The sequence below is a fragment of the Bos indicus genome, chromosome 1 (genome assembly GCF_029378745.1).
Source record: "Bos indicus isolate NIAB-ARS_2022 breed Sahiwal x Tharparkar chromosome 1, NIAB-ARS_B.indTharparkar_mat_pri_1.0, whole genome shotgun sequence".
Lineage (NCBI taxonomy): Eukaryota > Metazoa > Chordata > Mammalia > Artiodactyla > Bovidae > Bos > Bos indicus.
The window spans coordinates 34442529-34464015 of NC_091760.1; the positions used below are offsets into that span (position 1 = coordinate 34442529).

The window sequence follows — 21487 nt, forward strand, 5'->3', positions numbered from 1 at the left end:
AACCCCCTCTGCCATTTTGCTAAGACATTTAAATAACACTGTTACAACCAACTTTGTCCCAAGATACTCTTTTGGTCAGAGTTAAGCACAAAGTAAAGTTTATCCAAAACTGATGTGGAGAAGATCATGCAAAATACATCAAATAGATTTTCTGAAACTGAATTCCTAAGACCACTTTTCCATTTTATCTCCATACGATCCAATTAATACTACCTATCAGCATTTTCCCAACTGAGGCAAACTATGTTTAGAAGATGTTTTCCTCCAAATACTGAAATAATTATCACTATAATACTCCATTCAGAGAGTATTTGTCAGATGAAAGTATGTATAATTCAGATGATATCAGTCTTTTTTTGCAATTAATATTCATGTATATTAAGACTATATTTGACACAGAAGTCTGGACATGTTTTTTTTTTTTTTTTAATCTGTTTACATAGTAATTTTAAAGTAAATTTTAAAATACACTTTTGAAAGTATCTCAAATTCCTGAAGTGGTCTGTATTTATGGTATATTTTGTTTCCATTCCTTGTGTGTCTTCAAATAGAGTTTTGAGACCCTCATCATATCTCTGAGGAATGTTACCTGTGTCACTCTTATTCTGGTGGATTTCAAATAAGATGTGGTCAGAGTAGATCCTTAATTGCTCAACATTGGTTATTACGTATTAAATCAAATGTTAACCATATCTTTTGAACCACAGTCCTTACTCTAAAGTTCATGTTATAATTAGCATTAGTATATCAAAGTAGAATGATAGTATCTATTGGCCCATCTATTAACCAAGAGAGTAATAGCACCTAATGATTTTTCATGCAAAATAAATTATACAGAAAAGGTTTACTATATCAATATGAAGTAAGAGTGTTAAGTAAAAGGCAAAAGCAGAGAAACATAGGAAGAGAAGTTACCATTGATATTCTCCGTAAAACACGCATGCTGCTGCTGCTAAGTCGCTTCAGTCATGTCCGACTCTGTGCGATCCCATAGACGGCTGCCCACCAGGCTTCCCGGTCCCTGGGATTTTCCAGGCAAGAACACTGGAGTGGGTTGCCATGTCCTTCTCCAATGCATGAAAGTGAAAAGTGAAAGTGAAGTCGCTCAGTCGTGTCCGACTCTTAGGGACCCCATGGATTGCAGCCTACCAGGCTCCTCCGCATGGGATTTTCCAGGCAAGACTACTGGAGCAGGTTGCCATTGCCTTCTCCGAAAACACTCATGAGTATGTGCCAAATTGCCTCAATCCTGTCCAGCTCTTTGAGACCTTATGCACTGTAGCCCACCTGATTCTTCTGTCAGTACTGTCAGTAGACAGTATTCTCCAGGCAAGAATATTAGAGTGGGTTGCCATGCCTTTGTCCAGGGGATTTTCGCAAACCAAGGAATCCAACCTGAATTTCTTACATTGGCAGGTGGGTTCTTTACCACTAGCATGACCTGGGAAGCCCTCTCCATAAAACACACTGGGACAAAATATCGACCTACCAGTACTTATTTATCATGTAAAATATCATGTATGAAACGAGATGCCAGTCCAGGTTCGATGCACGATACTGGATGCTTGGGGCTAGTGCACTGGGATGACCCAGAGGGATGGTATGGGGAGGGAGGAGGGAGGAGGGTTCAGGATGGGGAACACATGTATACCTGTGGCGGATTCATTTTGATATTTGGCAAAACTAATACAATTATGTAAAGTTTAAAAATAAAATAAAATTAAAAAAAACCATAACAGTACCACCTATTTACTGTTCAATCAATAATGAAGTTATCTTGTCACTCATTATGACTGTAAGTTAAGTAGCATCTATATGTCTGAAGACCTTAATTGTATAATATTACAGTAAAATCTACAAGAGATCTTATCTGAAGAATTTGAAACTGATCTTTCTAAGTGGTCACATTCCCTTCCCTTGCTATAAACAAGTGATGTACAATAGACTTCTAAGTGCTTCTTAAATTAGTATGACTTAGCAATCCACTCCAGGACTATTGCCTGGAAAATCCCATGGACAGAGGAGCCTGCTAAGCTACAGTCCATGGGGTCGCAAATAGTTGGACACGACTGAGCGACTTCACTATATATCACTATAAAATGTATTAGGAATGTATGGTCAGTGTACGTATTCTGGGTCTGAGCTATTGTAGTGTGGATGACTTAATTTTAGGGAATCATGCTTCTTTCTGAAGTATGAGTCAGGATGAGATCATGGAAGCAACAATGTCTGATCCACAACATTCTGGGAGTCGCCTTTCACCTTGCTTGAGCTCCTCATTGGGATGATTCATCAGAGGTTAAAACCAAGTATTTCTTGATCATATGCTTATGCATGGAGAAGCTTGACAGCCAGCCCACTGAAATGATTGCCCTTGGATCCCTTGGAAACTGAACAAGTTACCTGCTCTTATGATGAGGCTGATTAGATAGATTCTCTTAAATTATTGCTAATAACGTTCTCTTTTTTCACAGCTTTTCCAGAATTAACCCAGTATCTAGTAATTAGGAGTTAGGGTACATTGAGTTCATGTTTACTTCATGACTATTTTCTTGAATGCTATAGGCCAAATCAGCACATGCTGCTGAGTTTCACATCACTCTGTATTTATACACCTTATCAAAAATACCTCATGAAAACATCTGATTATTTCTGTCATTTTTTTTTTCTGTTCCAACCCCTTGACCCACTTCCTGTCACTACTCTGCTGAAGTCCAAGCTGTAAACTCTTGAGGTACATGTAAATTCCAAGTGGTATAAATCATCTCCCTTACATCAATGAATCCCAGTCATTTATGATAATGATTGCAAATCTGCTATCAGTCAATAAATATGTTTTCTTCGATGCTACTTTGGTTCTCTGGTTGAAAACTGTTCTCAACACTAGCACAGAGTCCAGTTATATTTCTAAATAAAAAGTAATAGATATCAATAATATAATATGAATTGAGTAAACAGTTATATATGCATAGGATTATACAAAGTGATTACATAATATTGTATTCTGTGTACACACACACATATACACCCAGGACTTCCCTGGTGTCTCAGCTAGTAAAGAACCTGCCTGCCAATATAGTAGACACAAGAGGCACAGGTCTGATCCTTGGGCCAGGAAGATCCCCTGGAGAAGGAAATGGCAACCTGCTCTAGTATTCTTGCCTGGAAAATTCCATAGACTGAGAAGCATGGCAGCTATAGTTCCTGGGGCTACAAAGAGTTGGACACGAATAAGCGCACACACATGCAAACAGATACATACACAGACAAGCACACACACACACACACACACATATATATATATAAACACAAACACACATGGAGAGAATGTTTGTGTCCTATTATTTTTCTCATGTCACTGTCTGCCTTGGAATGTGAACTTTTATTGGTAGATGCCATAGTATTATTGGTTCTACATGAGAATTGAAGAATTTTGATGGCTCTAAAAGTATTCAACATTATACAGTTGCTTTATTATTTTACCATTACTATTTATGGGTTAAAAAAAGGATCATTTACTTCAGTTCAGTTCAGTCACTCAGTCATGTCTGACTCTTTGTGATCCCATGGACTGCAGAATGTCAGGCCTTCCTGTCCATCACCAGCTCTCAGAGCGGACTCAAATTTGTGTCCATTGAATCAGTGATGCCATACAACCATCTCACCCTCTGTCATCCCCTTCTCCTCCTACCTTCAATGTTTCTCAGCATCAGGGTCTTTTCCAGTGAGTCAGTTCTTCACATCAGGTGGCCAAGTATTGGAGTTTCTGCTTCAGCATCAGTCCTTCCAATGAATATTCAGACTGATTTCCTTTAGGATGGACTGATTGTATCTCCTTGCAGTCCAAGGGACTTTCAAGAGTCTTCTCCAACACCATAGTTCAAAAGCATCAATTCTTCTCAGCTTTCTTTATAGTCCAACTCTCACATCCATACATGACTACTAGAAAAACCATAGCTTCGACTAGATGGACCTTTGTTGGCAAACTCATGTCTCTGCTTTTTAATATGCTCTCTAGGTTGGTCATAACTTTTCTTCCAAGGAGCAAGCACTTTTTAATTTCATGGCTACAGTCACCATCTGCAGTGATTTTGAAGCCCAAAAAATATGTTTGAACTAGTAAAATAGAATACATTTTTAAATAAATTATTGAGCAGAATGTCTCTAATTAATACAGTAAATTAGTAGAAAAAAACTGAAAATATAATTACATCTATAAAATAAGAAATATGACCAATCTCACTGATGTTAGAATTTAGTTTTCTAAGTATCTGTTTATAAAACATTTCTTAAATCTAATAGTTTTCATGTACTTAGCAACAATCTCGGAGAAGGCAATGGCACCCTACTCCAGTACTTTTGCCTGGAAAATCCCATGGACGGGGGAGCCTGGTAGGCTGCAGTCCATGGGGTCGCTAGAGTCAGACACGACTGAGCAACTTCACTTTCACTTTTCACTTTCATGCATTGAAGAAGGACATGGCAACCCACTCCAGTGTTCTTGCCTGGAGAATCCCAGGGACGGGGAAGCCTGGTGGGCTGATGTCTCTGGGGTCGCACAGAGTTGGACATGACTGAAGCGACTTAGCAGAAGCAGCAACAATCTAAGGAAAGTATCCTAAATTTACTCATTAAAATTAGCCTCTGAGGATTTGGGTACTAATCGAAGACTAATCCTCAGTACTATATTTTATTCCAGTTACAGATTTAGGATATTTGTAAAATAGCTTCCTGGTTTAGTAACAGACATAAAATATAACTTCAAAGGATGCCCATGTACTTTATATATTGAGAACCTTTTATTCTGGTACTGCCTCAAAGCTTTCATAATAATATATGACTGATACATCTAACGGTTTGAAGTTATTTCTCAGTATCTTCTAGAGGCATGAGTTTGAGTCCAATTTTTTTTTTTTTACAAAGTCTTGAAATCCTCTTCCTATATTTATTAAGGTAAAAGTCATAAGCCTCTGGGCAGTATGTAATATAGCAAAAGAAAAAGAAATTTATAAATTGGTAGTGACTCATGAAGTTTAAAGAGATTCTTGACAACAAAAGAAATAAATATAAGATAAAGTAGTATAAATATTTAATATGTAAACTATCAGTGCTAAAATCATCAAAACAGCAGATAAAAAGTCTTAATACAAAATAAGTTATTTTGATACACATAATTAATTCAGCATTATAGGCTGAGGAAACATGGAAAAGAAATAATTATATAGATCACTTAATTCTCAAAATACACATGAATAATGTAGTTATAAGCTTAAAATAAGCTTCTGCTTCATTTCTGTAGAAGCAAAATGGTTATTTCACAGAGGAAATTACTGTGTCCCACATTTTGGATACTGTTTCATAAACCAAAATTATTTTGATGGTACATGTTTCCCTTGCATATAACTAAAATTTTACTTACATGATGAAATGATCTCATTCAATACAAATATTGATATATAACCAGTACTGTTCTGTTTTATATACACTCTTGCATGTAATCATATTATAGCAGCACTGATGTCAAGAAATAAAGCTAGGTTTTAAACATTTTATTATCAGAAGTTTCAATCATCTACAAAAATAGAAAACATCATAAACATTATGTATTTCAAGATTATATTGAAAGGAATCTCAACAACTGATCTATTTTGATATTTAGTTTTGTGAAAAGGTAAACACTTAAATGGAGAAGGAAATGGCAACCCACTCCAGTGTTCTTGCCTGGAGAATCCCATGGACAGAGAAGCCTGGTAGGCTGCAGTCCATGGGGTCGCACAGAGTCGGACACGACTTAAGCGACTTGGCAGCAAACACTTAAAAATAAAGTTATTATAAGACATTAAAATTTTCATTAATGAAATTTCACTTGATGAAAAAGAAAGAGGAAAGTGAAAAAACTGGCTTAAAACACAACATTCAGAAAAAGAAAAACTATGACCAACCTTCAGTTCAGTTCCGTTCAGTTCAGTTGCTCAGTCGTATCCGACTCTTTGTGACTCCATGAACTGCAGCCTACCAGGCTTCTCCCTGTCCATCACCAACTCCCGGAGTCCACACAAACCCATGTCCATAGAGTCGGTGATGCCATCCAACCATCTCATCCTCTGTCATCCCCTTCTCCTCCTGCCCTCAATCTTTCCCAGTATCAGGGTCTTTTCAAATGAGTCAGCTCTTCGCATGAGGTGGCCAAAGTGTTGGAGATTCAGCTTCAACATTAGTCCTTCCAATGAACACCCAGGACTGATCTCATTTAGGTTGAAATGGTTGGATCTCCTGGCAGTCCAAGGGACTCTCAAGAGTCTTCTTCAACGCCACAGTTCAAAAGCATCAATTCTTCAGGGCTCAGCTTTCTTTATAGTCCAACTCTCACATCCATACATGACCACTGGAAAAACCATAGCCTTGGTTAGATGGACCTTTGTTGGCAAATTAATGTCTCTGCTTTTAATATGCTGTCTAGGTTGGTCATAACTTTCCTTCCAAGGAGTAAGCGTTTTTTAATTTCATGGCTGCAATCACCACCTGCAGTGATTTGGGGGCCCAGAAAAATAAAGTCAGCTACTGTTTCCCGATCTATTTGCCACAAAGTGATGGGACCCAATGCCATGATCTTAGTTTTCTGAATGTTGAGCTTTAAGCTAACTTTTTCACTCTTCACTTTCACTTTCATCAAGAGGCTCTTTAGTTCCTCTTCACTTTCTGCCATAAGGGTGGTGTGATCTGCATATCTGAGGTTATTGATATTTCTCCCGGCAATCTTGATTCCAGCTTGTGTTTCCTCCAGCCCAGCGTTTCTTATGATGTACTCTTCATATAAGTTAAATAAGCAGGTGACAATATACAGTCTTGATGTAATCCTTTTCCTATTTGGAACTAGTCTGTTGTTCCATATCCAATTCTAACTGTTACTTCCTGACCTGCATACAGGTTTCTCAAGAGGCAGGTTAGGTGGTCTGGTATTTCCATCTCTTTCAGAATTTTCCAGTTTATTGTGATCCATATAGTCAAAGGCTTTGGCATAGTCAATAAAGCAGAAATAGATGCTTTTTCAATGATCCAGCAGATATTGGTAATTTGATCTCTGGTTCCTCTGCCTTTTCTAAAACCAGCTTGAACATCTGGGAAGTTCACAGTTCACGTATTGCTGAAACCTGGCTTGGAGAATTTTAAGCATTACTTTACTAGTGTGTGAGATGAGTGCAATTGTGCGGTAGTTTGAGCATTCTTCGGGATTGCTTTTCTTTGGGACTGGAATGAAGACTGACCTTTCCCAGTCCTGTGGCCACTGCTGAGTTTTCCAAATTTGCTGGTATATTGAGTGCAGTGCTTTCACAGCACTGCACTCTTTGCACATCTTTGAGGATTTGAAATAGCTAAACTGAAATTCCATCACCTCCACTAGCTTTATTCATAGTGATTCTTTCTAAGGCCCACTTGACTTCTCATTCCAGGATGTCTGGCTCCAGGTGAGTGTTCACTCCATCGTGAATATCTGGGTCAGGAAGATCTTTTCTGTACAGTTCTTCTGTGTATTCTTGCCACCTCTTCTTAATATCTTCTGCTTCTGTTAGGTCCCTACCATTTCTGTTCTTTATTGAGCCCATCTTTGCATGAAATGTTCCCTTGGTATCTTTAATTTTCTTGAGGAGATCTCTAGTCTTTCCCATTCTATTGTTTTCCTCTATTTCTTTGCACTGATCGCTGAGGAAGGCTTTCTTATCTCTCCTTGCTATTCTTTGGAACTCTGCATTCAAATGTGTATATCTTTCTTTTTCCCCTTTGCTTTTCACTTTCCTTCTTTCCACAGCTATTTTAAAGGCCATATTAAAAAGCAGAGATGTGACTTTGCCAACAAAAGTCCATCTAGTCAAAGCTATGGTTTTTCAAGTAGTCATGTATGGATGTGAGAGTTGGACTCTAAAGATAATTGAGCACCAAAGCATTGATGCTTTTGAACTTTGGTGTCGGAAAAGACTCTTGAGAGTCCCTTGGACCACAGCGAGATCCAACCAGTCCATCCTAAAGGTAATCAGTCCTGAATATTCATTAGAAGGACTAATGCTAAAGCTGAAACTCCAATACTTCGGCCACCTGATGCAAAGAACCGACTCATTGGAAAAGTCTCTGACTCTGGGAAAGATTGAAGGCAGGAGGAGAAAGGGACGACAGAGAGTGAGATGGTTGGATGGCATCACCAAGAAGATGGACATGTGTTTGCTTAAACTCCGGGAGTTGATGATGGATAGGGAGCCCTGGCGTGCTGCAGTCCATGGGGTCATAAAGAGTCAGACCTGACTGAGCAACTGAATGAACTGATTGCACTTAAGTATTAACAACAGTTCTTAAATACTGTGAACTATTAAGTATTCAAATAGGAATCCAAAGTAATCTGTACATGTCATTTGTTCAATTTGTCTCTCAAGTTGCCCCTTAAATTGGTATTTTTTATCTCTAATGTCTTTTTGCTAAAGGAACAAATACTAAAATATCTTGTACATGGTTTCCACATTCAAGGTTAGACTAACTGCATTGACTTAATGCGTTTTTTGTTCCTTGTGTGCACTGGACATTGGAAGTTCTATGTAGAGGCACAGTAGTATCCAGAGTTGGTTATATTGCAAAAAATATTTCTTAAATGGTATTGTGTACTTCCAAGAGTCTGATAGTCTCCATTTTAATGATGTTAACTTTATGTATTACTATGTATCTGCCTAAAGCTTACATATAAAAACTTTTTAAAGATTGTAGAATGGTGGTTTTTGAGTTATATTATTTCCTCTTTATTTACTGACTGGGATAGTAGTGTGAAGAGAAGTTTCCACTCATTAAATATTTGATTACTCTTGAATATATCTCCTTCAACAAGCATTTCTTTCTCAAGCATCGTTTTTACACATTTTTCCGCTGTAAAATGTGTGTAGTTATTAAGAAAGAAAAACTTGTGACAGCGATTAAATAAAGTCACACTTTTTCAAGTTTTCAGATTCTAATGAGTCTTAGAAGAAAATTCTCATGTTTAGATGATGTTAGTTGATAGCTAAGAAAAATGTTATTTTAAATAAATCTCAAGTGATTAGTATAAAAATGTGTTTAACTTTGTTCTGGATAGTTAGTGAAGAAGGGAGAGATGTGTGTGGTTATCTAGCTCTGAAATGCAATTATTTTCATTTCTATATCTTGAAAAGACTATAATAAGGTGGCAAGTGTCTGATAAATCAGATATAGTACTTTTAAAAACAGTGTGATTTCCTCCTTTGTAAAAAGGAATAAAACTCACCTGTTATTGGTTCGCATTACATTGCTATACTATATCTAATGATTGCATTTTGATAAAGTGGATTTGGGGCTTCCCCAGTGGCTCAGCTGATAAGGAACCTACCTGCCGATGCAAAAGATGCAAGAGCTGTGGGTTCAGTCCCTGGGTCAGACATATCCTCTGGAGAAAGAAATAGCAACCTGCTCCAGTATTCTTGCAGGGGAAATTGCATGGACAGAGGAACCTGGCAGGCTGCAGTCGATAGGGTGGCAAAGAGTTGGACACAACTGAGCAAATGCATGTACACACAGAGGATTTTAAGATATACATGCTCAGCATGCTCTTTTGGTTGTAATTTTACTACCAAATAGATTTGTGAGCTAGAAAAAGTCACATCTCTGCGTTCCAGTTTTGTAATAGTATGGATATCTTAGTTTTCACTTGGAAGTAATGCAATATATATTCTCTCTTATTTTTGTAGTTTGCTCATATGTTTATAAGAGGAACTTTCTTATTTTAAAAATTATACTGTGCAGTGTCTTTCAATGGCAATGAGATTTTGTTTGTTTTGCCTAATTATAGATTAAATCTTGGGCAGGGAAAAACATAATGCATCTGAGTATGAAGTTACAGATGTCAAGAACCTCTGTCTCCTTGGAAAGTCAAAGTACTTGCTAAGTTTATTGCTTCTCTATTAAGGAACAATTCCCTAACTATAAATTTGTTTATGGAAGGAAGAATTAAAGAAAAAAAAAAAAACACTGGGTAAAATACCAAAGTATTTTTTAAAGGCTACATAATATTAGAATAAAAAGATCTATAATATATTAGGGTTCTTTCTGTGAATAAATTCCAGTAATATCTTTGCTATTTACTAAATGTTTTATTGCCAAGTAACCTTTCATAAAACAGTTCTAAAGGCAACTACTAATGTAGTATGTTCTATATTATTCAGACATTGCAAACACTAACAAACGTATCACCATTTTGTTATGACATTAATCTTAAAATTAGAGTAGAAATTAAAGAATAGGGAAAATGTGACTAGGTCATACAAACTTCAAGGTAAGTAAAATTCATCTAATATCCTTTGAGAATGCCCATTGCCCTACTTCTAGTTCCTATGCCTCATTTTGAGAATCACTGCTTTAGATCACCAATTTTCTGCAGAATTATTAGTGATATCTTTCAAATTGACAGTTGATTAATATAATGAACTAATTAATTGGTGACAATCAATTAATTGTATTTTTATTTTTTGATCATCTGTATTGGGGATTTTGAAGATAAACCTCACTAATATAACGCCTAATATTCATTAACTATTTAGCATCCATATGTAAATAGCTGATGTTTCAATCATTATCACATGATTTTTCTTTAAAAAATACATACACAAATTTTCACATTATTAATATAATTATTAGCAGTTACAAATTTAATATTATAACTAATCATCTCTGGAAAACAGTGTGAATGACCAAAATGTTATAGTTATAACTTGCTTTTATCATAAGGGTGAAGAAATGTTAATGTTATATCTAAAATTTTCTCTGGTCAAAGTACCTTTACTTCCTTTCTTTTCATTTTAACTGTGAACTACTAAAATTGTATTTTTTAAATAATTTTCCATCACTTTTGGGTAGTGTGCAATGTGCACTTTACAATTGACTTATAATTGGACTGTGCTGACAATGGAAAATCTTACAAGTATTGAACATGACATTTATGACAGTCTTGCTGTCATCTTGGCTTCTTTTATTGAATATGCAGAGAATTATAATTGGGCTAACAAGCCTGGTAGCCTGGCCTCTTTCCAATTATATTAACCAGCCTAGTCTAGTATTAGCTGCCTGAACACACACAGAAACAGACATTGAACTTTTGTTTTTCTTTCCTTTTTATTTTGTTACTTAACCAATAATCCAAGAATAAAACCACCTGTTTTCCTGTAATGTTTGACAACTTTAAATAATTCATCTTGGTTCCCCTGGAAATGTAAAGATTGCTTTCTCTATTTTTATGTCACTAATTTTTAATAAAAAGCTGATTTTGTTTGTGGAAGATTAGTTGTATCTATTAACATATTTGGTAATATTGCCTCAAAAATTTCTAAAGTCTTTTGGCAATTTTACTTTCAATTTGTGCTTAAAATGTTAAGTGGTAAATTTGAATTTGGTATAAAATTTCTTTTCACATGAACAATTCAATATACTGATACATTGAAATATTTTCTTTGAAATTTAGTCAAATAATATTTTTTCATAATCTAACAGTAAGCCCTTCAGCTTTGTGAAACAACACAATTTAATTGAAAAGCAAATATTAAAAAAAGTTAAATGAAATAGCTTGTGGTCTAAAAGGTCTGAGAACATCCCAGTGTAGCAGTTATTTGGAGTACTAGATTCTGTACTTTTGCTTGTTTCATTTTGCTGGCTTCCTCTTATTTTAGAGCATATAATATAGTTGCATATTTTTATCCACACTTCCTCTACAGTTCCATCAGCAATATTTAAAGTACTCTTCTTTGTCAGTGGTTAACTGGATAGAAATATTTATATGAAAATAACCTGGGAATCTGTCCAATGGAAGCAAAACACCAGTATGGTGTATAAGGGATATGACACGGACTGTATTTTGCAGCATTGTTATTAGCAGTAAAAACAAGCAAAAAAACCTAAAGGCAACCTGATTAGCTATAAATAGGGAAATAGTCCTATACTTCATACACATTATAGGAAAATATACATCTATTAAAATTAGTGAATTAGAACTCTGTGTGTTAATCTGGAAAATGTGCAAAAAGCAGACTGCAAAGAATTATGTATAATATGATCTTGTTTTTGGAAACAAAATACACAAAGTATATATGTTATTTTTTTTGTAAGAAAAGCAAAAGTGAAAGTGAAAATCTCTCAGTCGTGTCCAACTCTTTGCAAACCCATGGACTATACAGTCTATGGAATTCCCATGGCCAGAATACTGGAGTACATAGCCTTTCCCTTCTCGAGGGCATCTTCCTAACTCTCTCCTGCATTGCAGGCATGATTCTTTACCAACTGAGCTATCAGGGAAGCCAAAAATAGCAAGGTTTTTGGCAACTAAGTAAGCATTGAATGAATGCAAGTGGTCTTCCCTTGCTTTTTACACAAATGTTATGAATTGCATTTTAATTGTTAAATAACATGAAATACATCTAAACTATACTGGTATTTTAATTGAATTATTAACCAAAGTTTAGTTAAAAAGGACAGAGAAAGAAAGATGAACAGTTCTTAAAAAGAATTCTGTGTCTTGCAGCATTGCTACTTACAATCTGTGGCTCCTATCTAGTTTATTCTTTCTTTTCCAAAGACTTTAATCATATATTAACAAAATATAACCAATTGTCATTTTCTTCATTATAAGTCCTAGTCATCTGAAGTGTGTTCATCATGTAATCATAAATGTATCATTTAAGACTTCAATAGTGATAACAAATCTCTTTTTCTTGTTAGACACTATCTAATATACTAATATGCTTGTTCTCTTCTTGTGCAATCTTGCCTTGGTACCAGCGGCTGCTTCAAAGAATAAAGTTAAAGGTGAGCTACTGAGCAACTTTCCATTCTGCATGATTCAGCATGTTTGTTTTCTGCTCAGTCTTCTGCATCCTCTTAAATAATAGAGCCAATTCTGTTCATGACAAATACCAGTTCTGTGTGTAGATATTTGTAAATTTCTACAAATATATATTAATTATTTAGTTTCTGGTATGTGCCTGTGTTTGCATGATTGTGAACTTATTTTCTTGTTTTACTTTCCACTTTATTCCAAGTGGAATAAGGTGCTTTTATGCCCAACATTTTGCCTGTTGACTTTCGTTTCCTTGATAAAATTGTGAATTGGAAAAATACAGCATAAAGTAAAGCTGATGGAAAGGCTCAGAACTGAACATGCCTTTATAGAATTATGTGAAAAGAAAATTTTATCCTTTAAAAATTGAATATTATAAACTCCAATTTTCTATTTATGGCTTTTCTTCTATTTCCTAGTTATATTAAGTTTTCATTTGCTAGAATCCTGAAAATACATTTTCATGAGAGAAGATGTGCTTACCTAATACCAGATATCTCCCTGAGAGAAAAAGAATTTTGGCTTGATGTATTGAAGTCTTTATGACTTTTGAATAATTCAAATGTGTGTGTGTGTGTGTATATATATACATATATATATAAATAAAATACTATGTCATAAGTTTATAGCTTGTGTGTTTCAATTTTATGTTCTCTAGAAAAATCTATACATTTTAAAAATGTTTTCTCCTTCTTATATTCCTAATATATAATATTTTTCCTCTTTCATTTATCTTTATTTAGCAACACTGTAATAACTTTATTAGTCATACATTTGTTATTTTAAGTTTTCTCATCCACAGAGTGTGAAAACAAATAATTCAAAAAGTTGTCGCTAGGATTAAGTAAAATATGTAAAACAACTCATAAATTTCCTGATGGTACAAGCATTTAAACAATGCAAGCTTCTTCTGTCTATTCTTTGTGGGGAATTTCTGACTCTTCATCATTCCATATTGCCTTGCCTAATATCTTCCCCTGTGTTCTCAGGAGGAAAGACCAGAGGGTTTTGTCTCTTTCTTAGCTTGTTGTAGTCAGACCTTTTTTTTTTTTTAATTTTAGTTAGAGGCTAATTACTTTACAATTTTGTAGTGGCTTTTCCCATACATTGATGTGAATCAGCCATGGGTGTACATGTGTTCCCCATCCTGAACCCCCCTTCCACCTCCCTCCCATCCCATCCCTCTGGGTCATCCCAGTGCACCAGCCCTGAGCACCCTGTCTCATGCATCAAACCTGGACTGACAATCTGTTTCACATATGATAATATACATATTTCAATGTATTCTCTCAGATCTTCCCACTCTTACCTTCTCCCACAGAGTCCAAAGGACTGTTTTATACATCTGTGTCTCTTTTGCTGTCTCATATATAGGGTTATCATTACTATCTTTCTAAATTCCATATATATGCATTAGAATACTGTATTGGTGTTTTTCTTTCTGACTTACTTCACTCTGTATGATAGGCTCCAGTTTCATCCACCTCATTAGAACTGATTCAAATGTGTTCTTTTTAACAGCTGAGAAATATTCCATTGTGTATATGTACCACAGTTTTCTTATCCATTCATCTGCTGATGGACATCTAAGTTGCTTCCATGTCCTGGCTATTATAAACAGTGCTGCGATGAACATCGGGGTACACGTGTCTCTTTCAATTCTGGTTTCCTCAGTTTATGTGCCCAGAAGTGGGACTGCTGGGTCATATGGAAGTTCTATTTCCAGTTTTTTAAGGAATCTCCACTTTTCTCCATAGTGCCTATACTACTTTGCATTCCAACCAACAGTTTAAGAGGGTTCCCTTTTCTCCTCACCCTCTCCAGCATTTGTTGTTTGTACATTTTTGGATAGTAGCCATTCTGACTGGGGTGAAATGGTACCTCATTGTGGTTTTGATTTGCATTTCTCTGATAATGAGTGATGTTGAGCATCTTTTCATGTGTTTGTAAGCCATCTGTATGTTTTTTTTTTTGAGAATTGTCTGTTTAGTTCTTGTGGCCCACTTTTTGATTGGGTTGTTTATTTTTGTGGAATTGAGCTGCAGGAGTTGCTTGTATATTTTTCAGATTAAATTCAGTTGTTTCATTTGTTATTATTTTCTCCCATTGTGAAGGCTGTCTTTTCACTTTGCTTAGAGTTTCCTTCGTTATGCAAAAGCTTTTAAGTTTAATTAGGTCCCATTTGTTTATTTTTGTTTTTATTCCCATTACTCTGGGAGGTGGGTCATAGAGGAGCCTGCTTTGATTTATGTCAGAGAGTGTTTTGCCTATGTCTAGGAGTTTTAGTTTCTGGTCTTACATTTAGATCTTTAATCCATTTTGAGTTTATTTTTGTGTTTGGTGTTATAAAGTGTTCTAGTTTCATTCTTTTACAAGTGGCTGACCAGTTTTCCCAGCACCACTTGTTAAAGAGATTGTCTTTTCTCCATTGTATATTCTTGCCTCCTTTGTCAAAGATAAGGTGTCCATAGGTGCGTGGATTTATCTCTGGGCTTTCTATTTTGTTCCATTGATCTGTATTCTGTCTTTGTGCCAGTTCCATACTGTCTGGATGACTGCAGACTGCAGCTTGTAGTATAGCCTGAAGTCAGGCAGGTTGGTTCCCTGAGTCCATTCTTCTTTCTCAAGATTGCTTTGGCTATTCACCGTTTTTTGTACTTCCATACAAATTGTGAAATTATTTGTTCTAGTTCTGTGAAAAATACCGTTGGTAGCTTAATTGGAATTGCATCGAATCTATAGATTGCTTTGGGTAGTATACTCATTTTCACTATAATGTTTCTTTTGATCCATTAACATAGTATATTTCTCCATCTATTTGTTTCCTCTTTGATTTCTTTCATCAGAGTTTTATAGTTTTCTATATATAGGTCTTTTGTTTCTTTAGGTAGATTTATTCCTATGTATTTTATTCTTTTCTTTGCAATAGTGAATGAAATTGTTTCCTTAATTTGTCTTTCTGTTTTCTCATTGTTATTATACGGGAATGCAAGGGATTTCTGTGTGTTAATTTTATATCCTGCAACTTTACTATATGCATTGATTAGCTCAAGTAATTTTCTGATGGAGTCTTTGAGGCTTTCTATGTAGAGGATCATGTCATCTGCAAACAGGGAGAGTTTTACTTCCTCTTTTTCAATTTGGATTCCTTTTACTTCTTTTTCTGCTCTGATTGCTATGGCCAAAACTTCCAAAACTATGTTGAATAGTAGTGGTGAGAGTGGGCACCCTTGTCTTATTCCTGACTTTAGGGGAAATGCTTTCAATTTTTCACCATTGAGGATATAGTTTTCTGTGAGTTTGTCATATATAGCTTTTATTATTTTGAGGTAAGTTCCTTCTATTCCTGCTTTCTGGTGTTTTTTTTTTTTTTAATCATAAATGATGCTGAATTTTGTCAAAGGCTTTCTCTGCATCTATTGAGATAATCATATGGTTTATCTTTCAATTTGTTAATGTGGTGTATTACATTGATTTGCAGATATTAAAGAATCCTTGCATCCCTGGGATAAAGCCCACTGGGTCATGATGTATGATCTTTTTATATGTTTTTGGATTCCATTTACTAGAATTTTGTTAAGGACTTTAGCATCTATGTTCTTCAGTAATATTAGCCTGTAGTTTTCTTTTTTTGTGGGATCTTTGTCAGATTTTGGTATTAGGGTGATGGTGGCCTTATAGAATGAGTTTGGAAGTTTACCTTTTCTGCAATTTTCTGGGAAAGTTTGAGTAGGATAGGTGTTAGCTCTTCTCTAAATTTTTGGTAGTTTTCAGCTGTGAAGCCGTCTGATCCTGGGCTTTTGTTTGCTGGAAGATTTCTGATTACAGTTTCGATTTCTGTGCTTGTGATGGGTCTGTTAAGATTTTCTATTTCTTCCAGGTTCAGTTTTGGAAAGTTATACTTTTCTAAGAATTTGTCCATTTCTTCCAAGTTGTCCATTTTACTGGCATATAGTTGCTGATAGTAGTCTCTTATGATCCTTTGAATTTCTGTGTTGTCTATTGTGATTTCTCCATTTTCATTTCTAATTTTGTTGATTTGATTCTTCTCCCTTTGTTTCTTGATGAGTCTGGCTAATACTTTGTCAATTTTATTTATCTTCTCAAACGACCAGCTTTTAGCTTTGTTGATTTTTGCTATGGTCTCTTTTGTTTCTTTTGCATTTATTTCTGCCCTAATTTTTAAGATTTCTTTTCTTTAACTAACCTTGTGGTTCTTCATTTCTTTCTTTTCTAGTTGCTTTAAATGTAGAGTTAGGTTATTTATTTGACTTTTTTCTTGTTTCCTGAAGTAAGCCTGTATTGTTATGAACCATCCCTTAGCACTGCTTTTATAGTGTCCCATAGGTTTTGGGTTGTTGTGTTTTCATTTTCATTCACTTCTATGCATATTTTTATTTCTTTTTTTTATTTCTTCTGTGATTTGCTGGTTATTCAGAAGCGAAGTGTGTTGTTTAGCCTGCATATGTTGGAATTTTTAGTTTTTATCCTGTAATTGACATCTATTTTTACTGTATTGTGGTCAGAGAAGATGCTTGGAATGATTTCAATTTTTTTGAATTTACCAAGGCTAGATTTATGGCCCAGGATGTGATCTATCTTGGAGAAGGTTCCATGTGCACATCAGAAAAAGGTGAAATTCATTGTTTTGGGGTGAAATGTCCTACAGATATCAATTAGGTCTAACTGGTCAATTGTATCATTTAAAGTTTGTATTTCCTTGTTAATTTTCTGTTTAGTTGATCTATCCATAGGTGTGAGTGGCATATTAATCTCTCCCACTGCTGCTGCTATGGCTAAGTCGCGTCAGTCCTGTTCGACTCTGTGCGACCCCATAGACGGCAGCCCAACAGACTCCTCTGTCCCTGGGATTCTCCAGGCAAGAATACTGGAGTGGGTTGCCAATTCCTGCTCCAATGCATGAAAGTGAAAATGAAGTCGCTCAGTCCTGTCCGACTCTTAGCGACCCCATGGACTTCAGCCTACCAGGCTCCTCTGTCCATGGGATTCTCCAAGCAAGAGCACTGGAGTGGGGTGCCATTGCCTTCTCCAATTATTGTGTTATTGTTAATTTCCTCTTTCATACTTGTTAACATTTGCCTTACATATTGCAGTGCAGCTATGTTGCTGCTGGTGCTGCTAAGTCGTTTCAGTCATGTCCGACTCTGTGCGACCCCATAGACGGCAGCCCACCAGGCTCCCCCGTCCCTGGGATTCTCCAGGCAAGAACACTAGGGTGGGTTGCCATTTCCTTCTCCAAAGCATGAAAGTGAAAAGTGAAAAGTGAAAGTGAAGTCACCCAGTCATGTCCGACGCTCAGGGACCCCATGGACTGCAGCCCACCAAGCTCCTCAATCCATGGGATTTTTCAGGCAGGAGTACTGGAATGGGGTGCCATTGCCTTCTCTGGCGGCTATGTTGGGTGCATACATAATTGTTATATCTTCTTGGATTGATCCTTTGATCATTATGTAGTGTCCTTCTTTGTCTCTTTTCACAGCCTTTAAAGTCTAATTTATCTGATATGAGTATTGCTACTCCTGCTTTCTTTTGGTCTCTATTTGTGTGATATATCTTTTTCCAGCCCTTCACTTTTAGTCTGTATGTGTCCCTTGTTTTGAGGTGGGTCTTTTGTAGACAGCATATATAGGGGTCTTGTTTTTGTATCCATTCAGCCAGTCTTTGTCTTTTGGTTGGGGCATTCAATCCATTTAAATTTAAGGTAATTATTGATAAGACTCAGCAGTGGCCACAGGACTGGAAAAGATCAGTTTTCATTCTGATCCCAAAGAAAGGCAGTGCCAAAGAATGCTCAAACTACTGCACAATTGCACTCATCTCACATGCTAGCAAAGTAATGCTCAAAATTCTCCAAGCCAGGCTTCAGCAATATGTGAACTGTGAACTTCCTGATGTTCAAGCTGGTTTTAGAAAAGGCAGAGGAACCAGAGATCAAATTTCCAACATCCACTGGATCATCGAAAAAGCAAGAGAGTTCCAGAAAAACACCTATTTCTGCTTTACTGACTATGTCAAAGCCTTTGACTGTGTGAATCACAATAAACTGTGGAAAATTCTGAAAGAGATGGGAATACCAGGCCACCTGACCTGCCTCTTGAGAAATCTGTATGCAGGTCAGGAAGCAACAGTTAGAACTGGACATGGAACAACAGACTGATTCCAAATAGGAAAAGGAGTACGTCAAGGCTGTATATTGTCACCCTGCTTATTTAACTTATATGCAGAGTACATCATGAGAGACGCAGGGCTGGAGGAAGCACAAGCTGGAATCAAGTTTGCCAGGAGAAATATCAATAACCTCAGATATGCAGAAGACACCATCCTTATGGCAGAAAGTGAAGATGAACTAAAAAGCCTCTTGATGAAAGTGAAAGAGGAGAGTGAAAAAGTTGGCTTAAAGCTCAACATTCAGAAAACGAAGATCATGGCATCTGGTCCCATCACTTCATGGCAAATAGATGGGGAAACAGTGGAAACAGTGTCAGACTTTATTTTTTGGGCTCCAGAATCACTGCAGATGGTGACTACAGCCATGAAATTAAAAGACGCTTATTCCTTGAAAGGAAAATTATGTCCAATCTAGATAGCATATTCAAAAGCAGAGACATTACTTTGCCAACAAAGGTCCGTCTAGTCAAGGCTATGGTTTTTCCTGTGGTTATGTATGGATATGAGAGTTGGACTGTGAAGAAGGCTGAATGCCGAAGAATTGATGCTTTTGAACTGTGGTGTTGAAGAAGACTCTTGAGAGTCCCTTGGACTGCCAGGAGATCCAACCAGTCCAACCTAAACGAGATCAGTCCTGGGTGTTCATTGGAAGGACTAATGTTGAAGCTGAATCTCCAACACTTTGGCCACCTCATGTGAAGAGTGGACTCATTGGAAAAGACTCTGATGCTGGGAGGAATTGGGGGAAGGAGGACAAGGGAATGACAGAGGATGAGATGGCTGGATGGCATCACTGACTCGATGGACATGAGTCTGAGTGAACTCCGGGAGTTGGTGATGGACAGGGAGGCCTGGCGTGCTGCGATTCATGGGGTCGCAAAGAGTCAGACATGACTGAGCGACTCAACTGAACTGATGGTCCCATTGCCATTTACTTTGTTGTTTGGGTTCAAGTTTATACACCCTTTCTGTGTTTCCTGTGTAGAGAAGATCCTTTGGCATTTGTTGAAGAACTGGTTTTGTGGTGTTGAATTCTCTCAGTTTTTGCTTGTCTGTAAAGATTTTGATTTTGATATTTAAATGAGATCCTTGCTGGGTACCAGTAATCTGGGTGGTAGGATTTTCTCTTTCATCACTTTAAGGATGTCCTGCCATTCCCTCTGGCCTGAAGAGTTTTCTATTGAAAGATCAGCTGTTATCCTTATGAGAATCCCCTTGTGTGTTATTTATTGTTTTTCCCTTGATACTTTTAATATTTGTTCTTTGTGTTTGATTTTGTTAATTTGATTGATATGTGTCTTAGGGTGTTTTGCTTTGGGTTTATCCTGTTTGGGACTCTCTCTGTTTCTTGGACCGGATGACTGTTTCCTTCCTCATTTTTGGGAAGTTTTCAATTACTATCTCCTCAAGTATTTTCTCATGGCCTTTCTTTTTGTCTTCTTCTTCTTGGACTCCTATGATTCTAATGTTGGGGTGTTTAACATTGTCCCAGAGGTCCCTGAAGTTGTCCTCATTTCTTTTAATTATTTTTCTTTTTTTTCCTCTCGGGTTCATTTATTTCTATCATTCTATATTCTACCTCACTTATCCTATCTTCTGCCAACATTATTCTACTGTTGGTTCCCTCCAGAGTGCTTTTGGTATCATTTATTGCATTATTCATTGTTGATTAACTCTTTTTTATTTCTTCTAGATCCTTTTTAAACATTTCTTGCATCTTTTCAATCCTTGTCTCCAGGCTATTTATCTGTAACTCCATTTTTTCTTTTTTTTTTTTTTTCAAGATTCTGGATCATTCTTACTATCATTATTCTGAATTCTTTTTAAGGTAGACTCCCTATCTCCTCCTCTTTTGCTTGGTTTGGTGGGCATTTATCATGTTCCTTTACCTGCTGAGTATTTCTCTGCCTTTTCATCTTGTTTAGATTGCTATATTTGGGTTGCCTTTCTGTATTCTGGCAGTTTGTGGTTCTTCTTTATTGTGAAGGTTCCTCCCTATGGGTGGGGTTGGATGAGTGGCTTGTCAAGGTTTCCTGGTTAGGGAAGCTTGTGTTGTTGTTCTGGTGGGTGGAGGTAGATTTCTTCTCTCTAGAGTGCAATGAAGTGTCCAGTAGTGAGTTTTGAGTTGTCTATGGGTTTTGTGTGACTTTGTGCAGCCTGTATATTGAAGCTCAGGGCTATGTTCCTGTGTTGCTGGAGAATTTGCGTGGTATGTCTTGCTCTGGAACTTGTTGGCCCTTGGGTGGTGCTTGGTTTCAGTGTAGGTATGGAGACTTTTGGATGATCTCTTACTGATTAATGTTCCCTGGAGTCAGGAGTTCTCTGGTGTTCTCAGGTTTAGGGATTAAGCCTCCTGCCTATGGTTTTCAGTCTTATTCTTACAATAGCCTCAAGACTTCTCCATCCATACAGCACTGATGATAAAAC

The 21487-nt window shown here is 36.6% G+C and overlaps 1 protein-coding gene across 3 annotated transcripts in view; it reads left to right on the plus strand.

Annotated features, from left to right (window-relative positions):
* Positions 1-21487, plus strand: part of CADM2 (cell adhesion molecule 2) — a 1274389-nt gene that overhangs the window by 872801 nt on the left and 380101 nt on the right. For 2 of the 3 annotated variants that reach the window (XM_070786560.1, XM_070786570.1), the window contains exon 2: positions 12814-12840. The exons of the other annotated variant lie outside the window; for it this stretch is intronic. In XM_070786560.1, coding sequence (XP_070642661.1) covers positions 12814-12840 — 27 coding nt within the window. The remainder of the gene's footprint in view (positions 1-12813; positions 12841-21487) is intronic. 3 annotated transcript variants of the gene reach the window in all.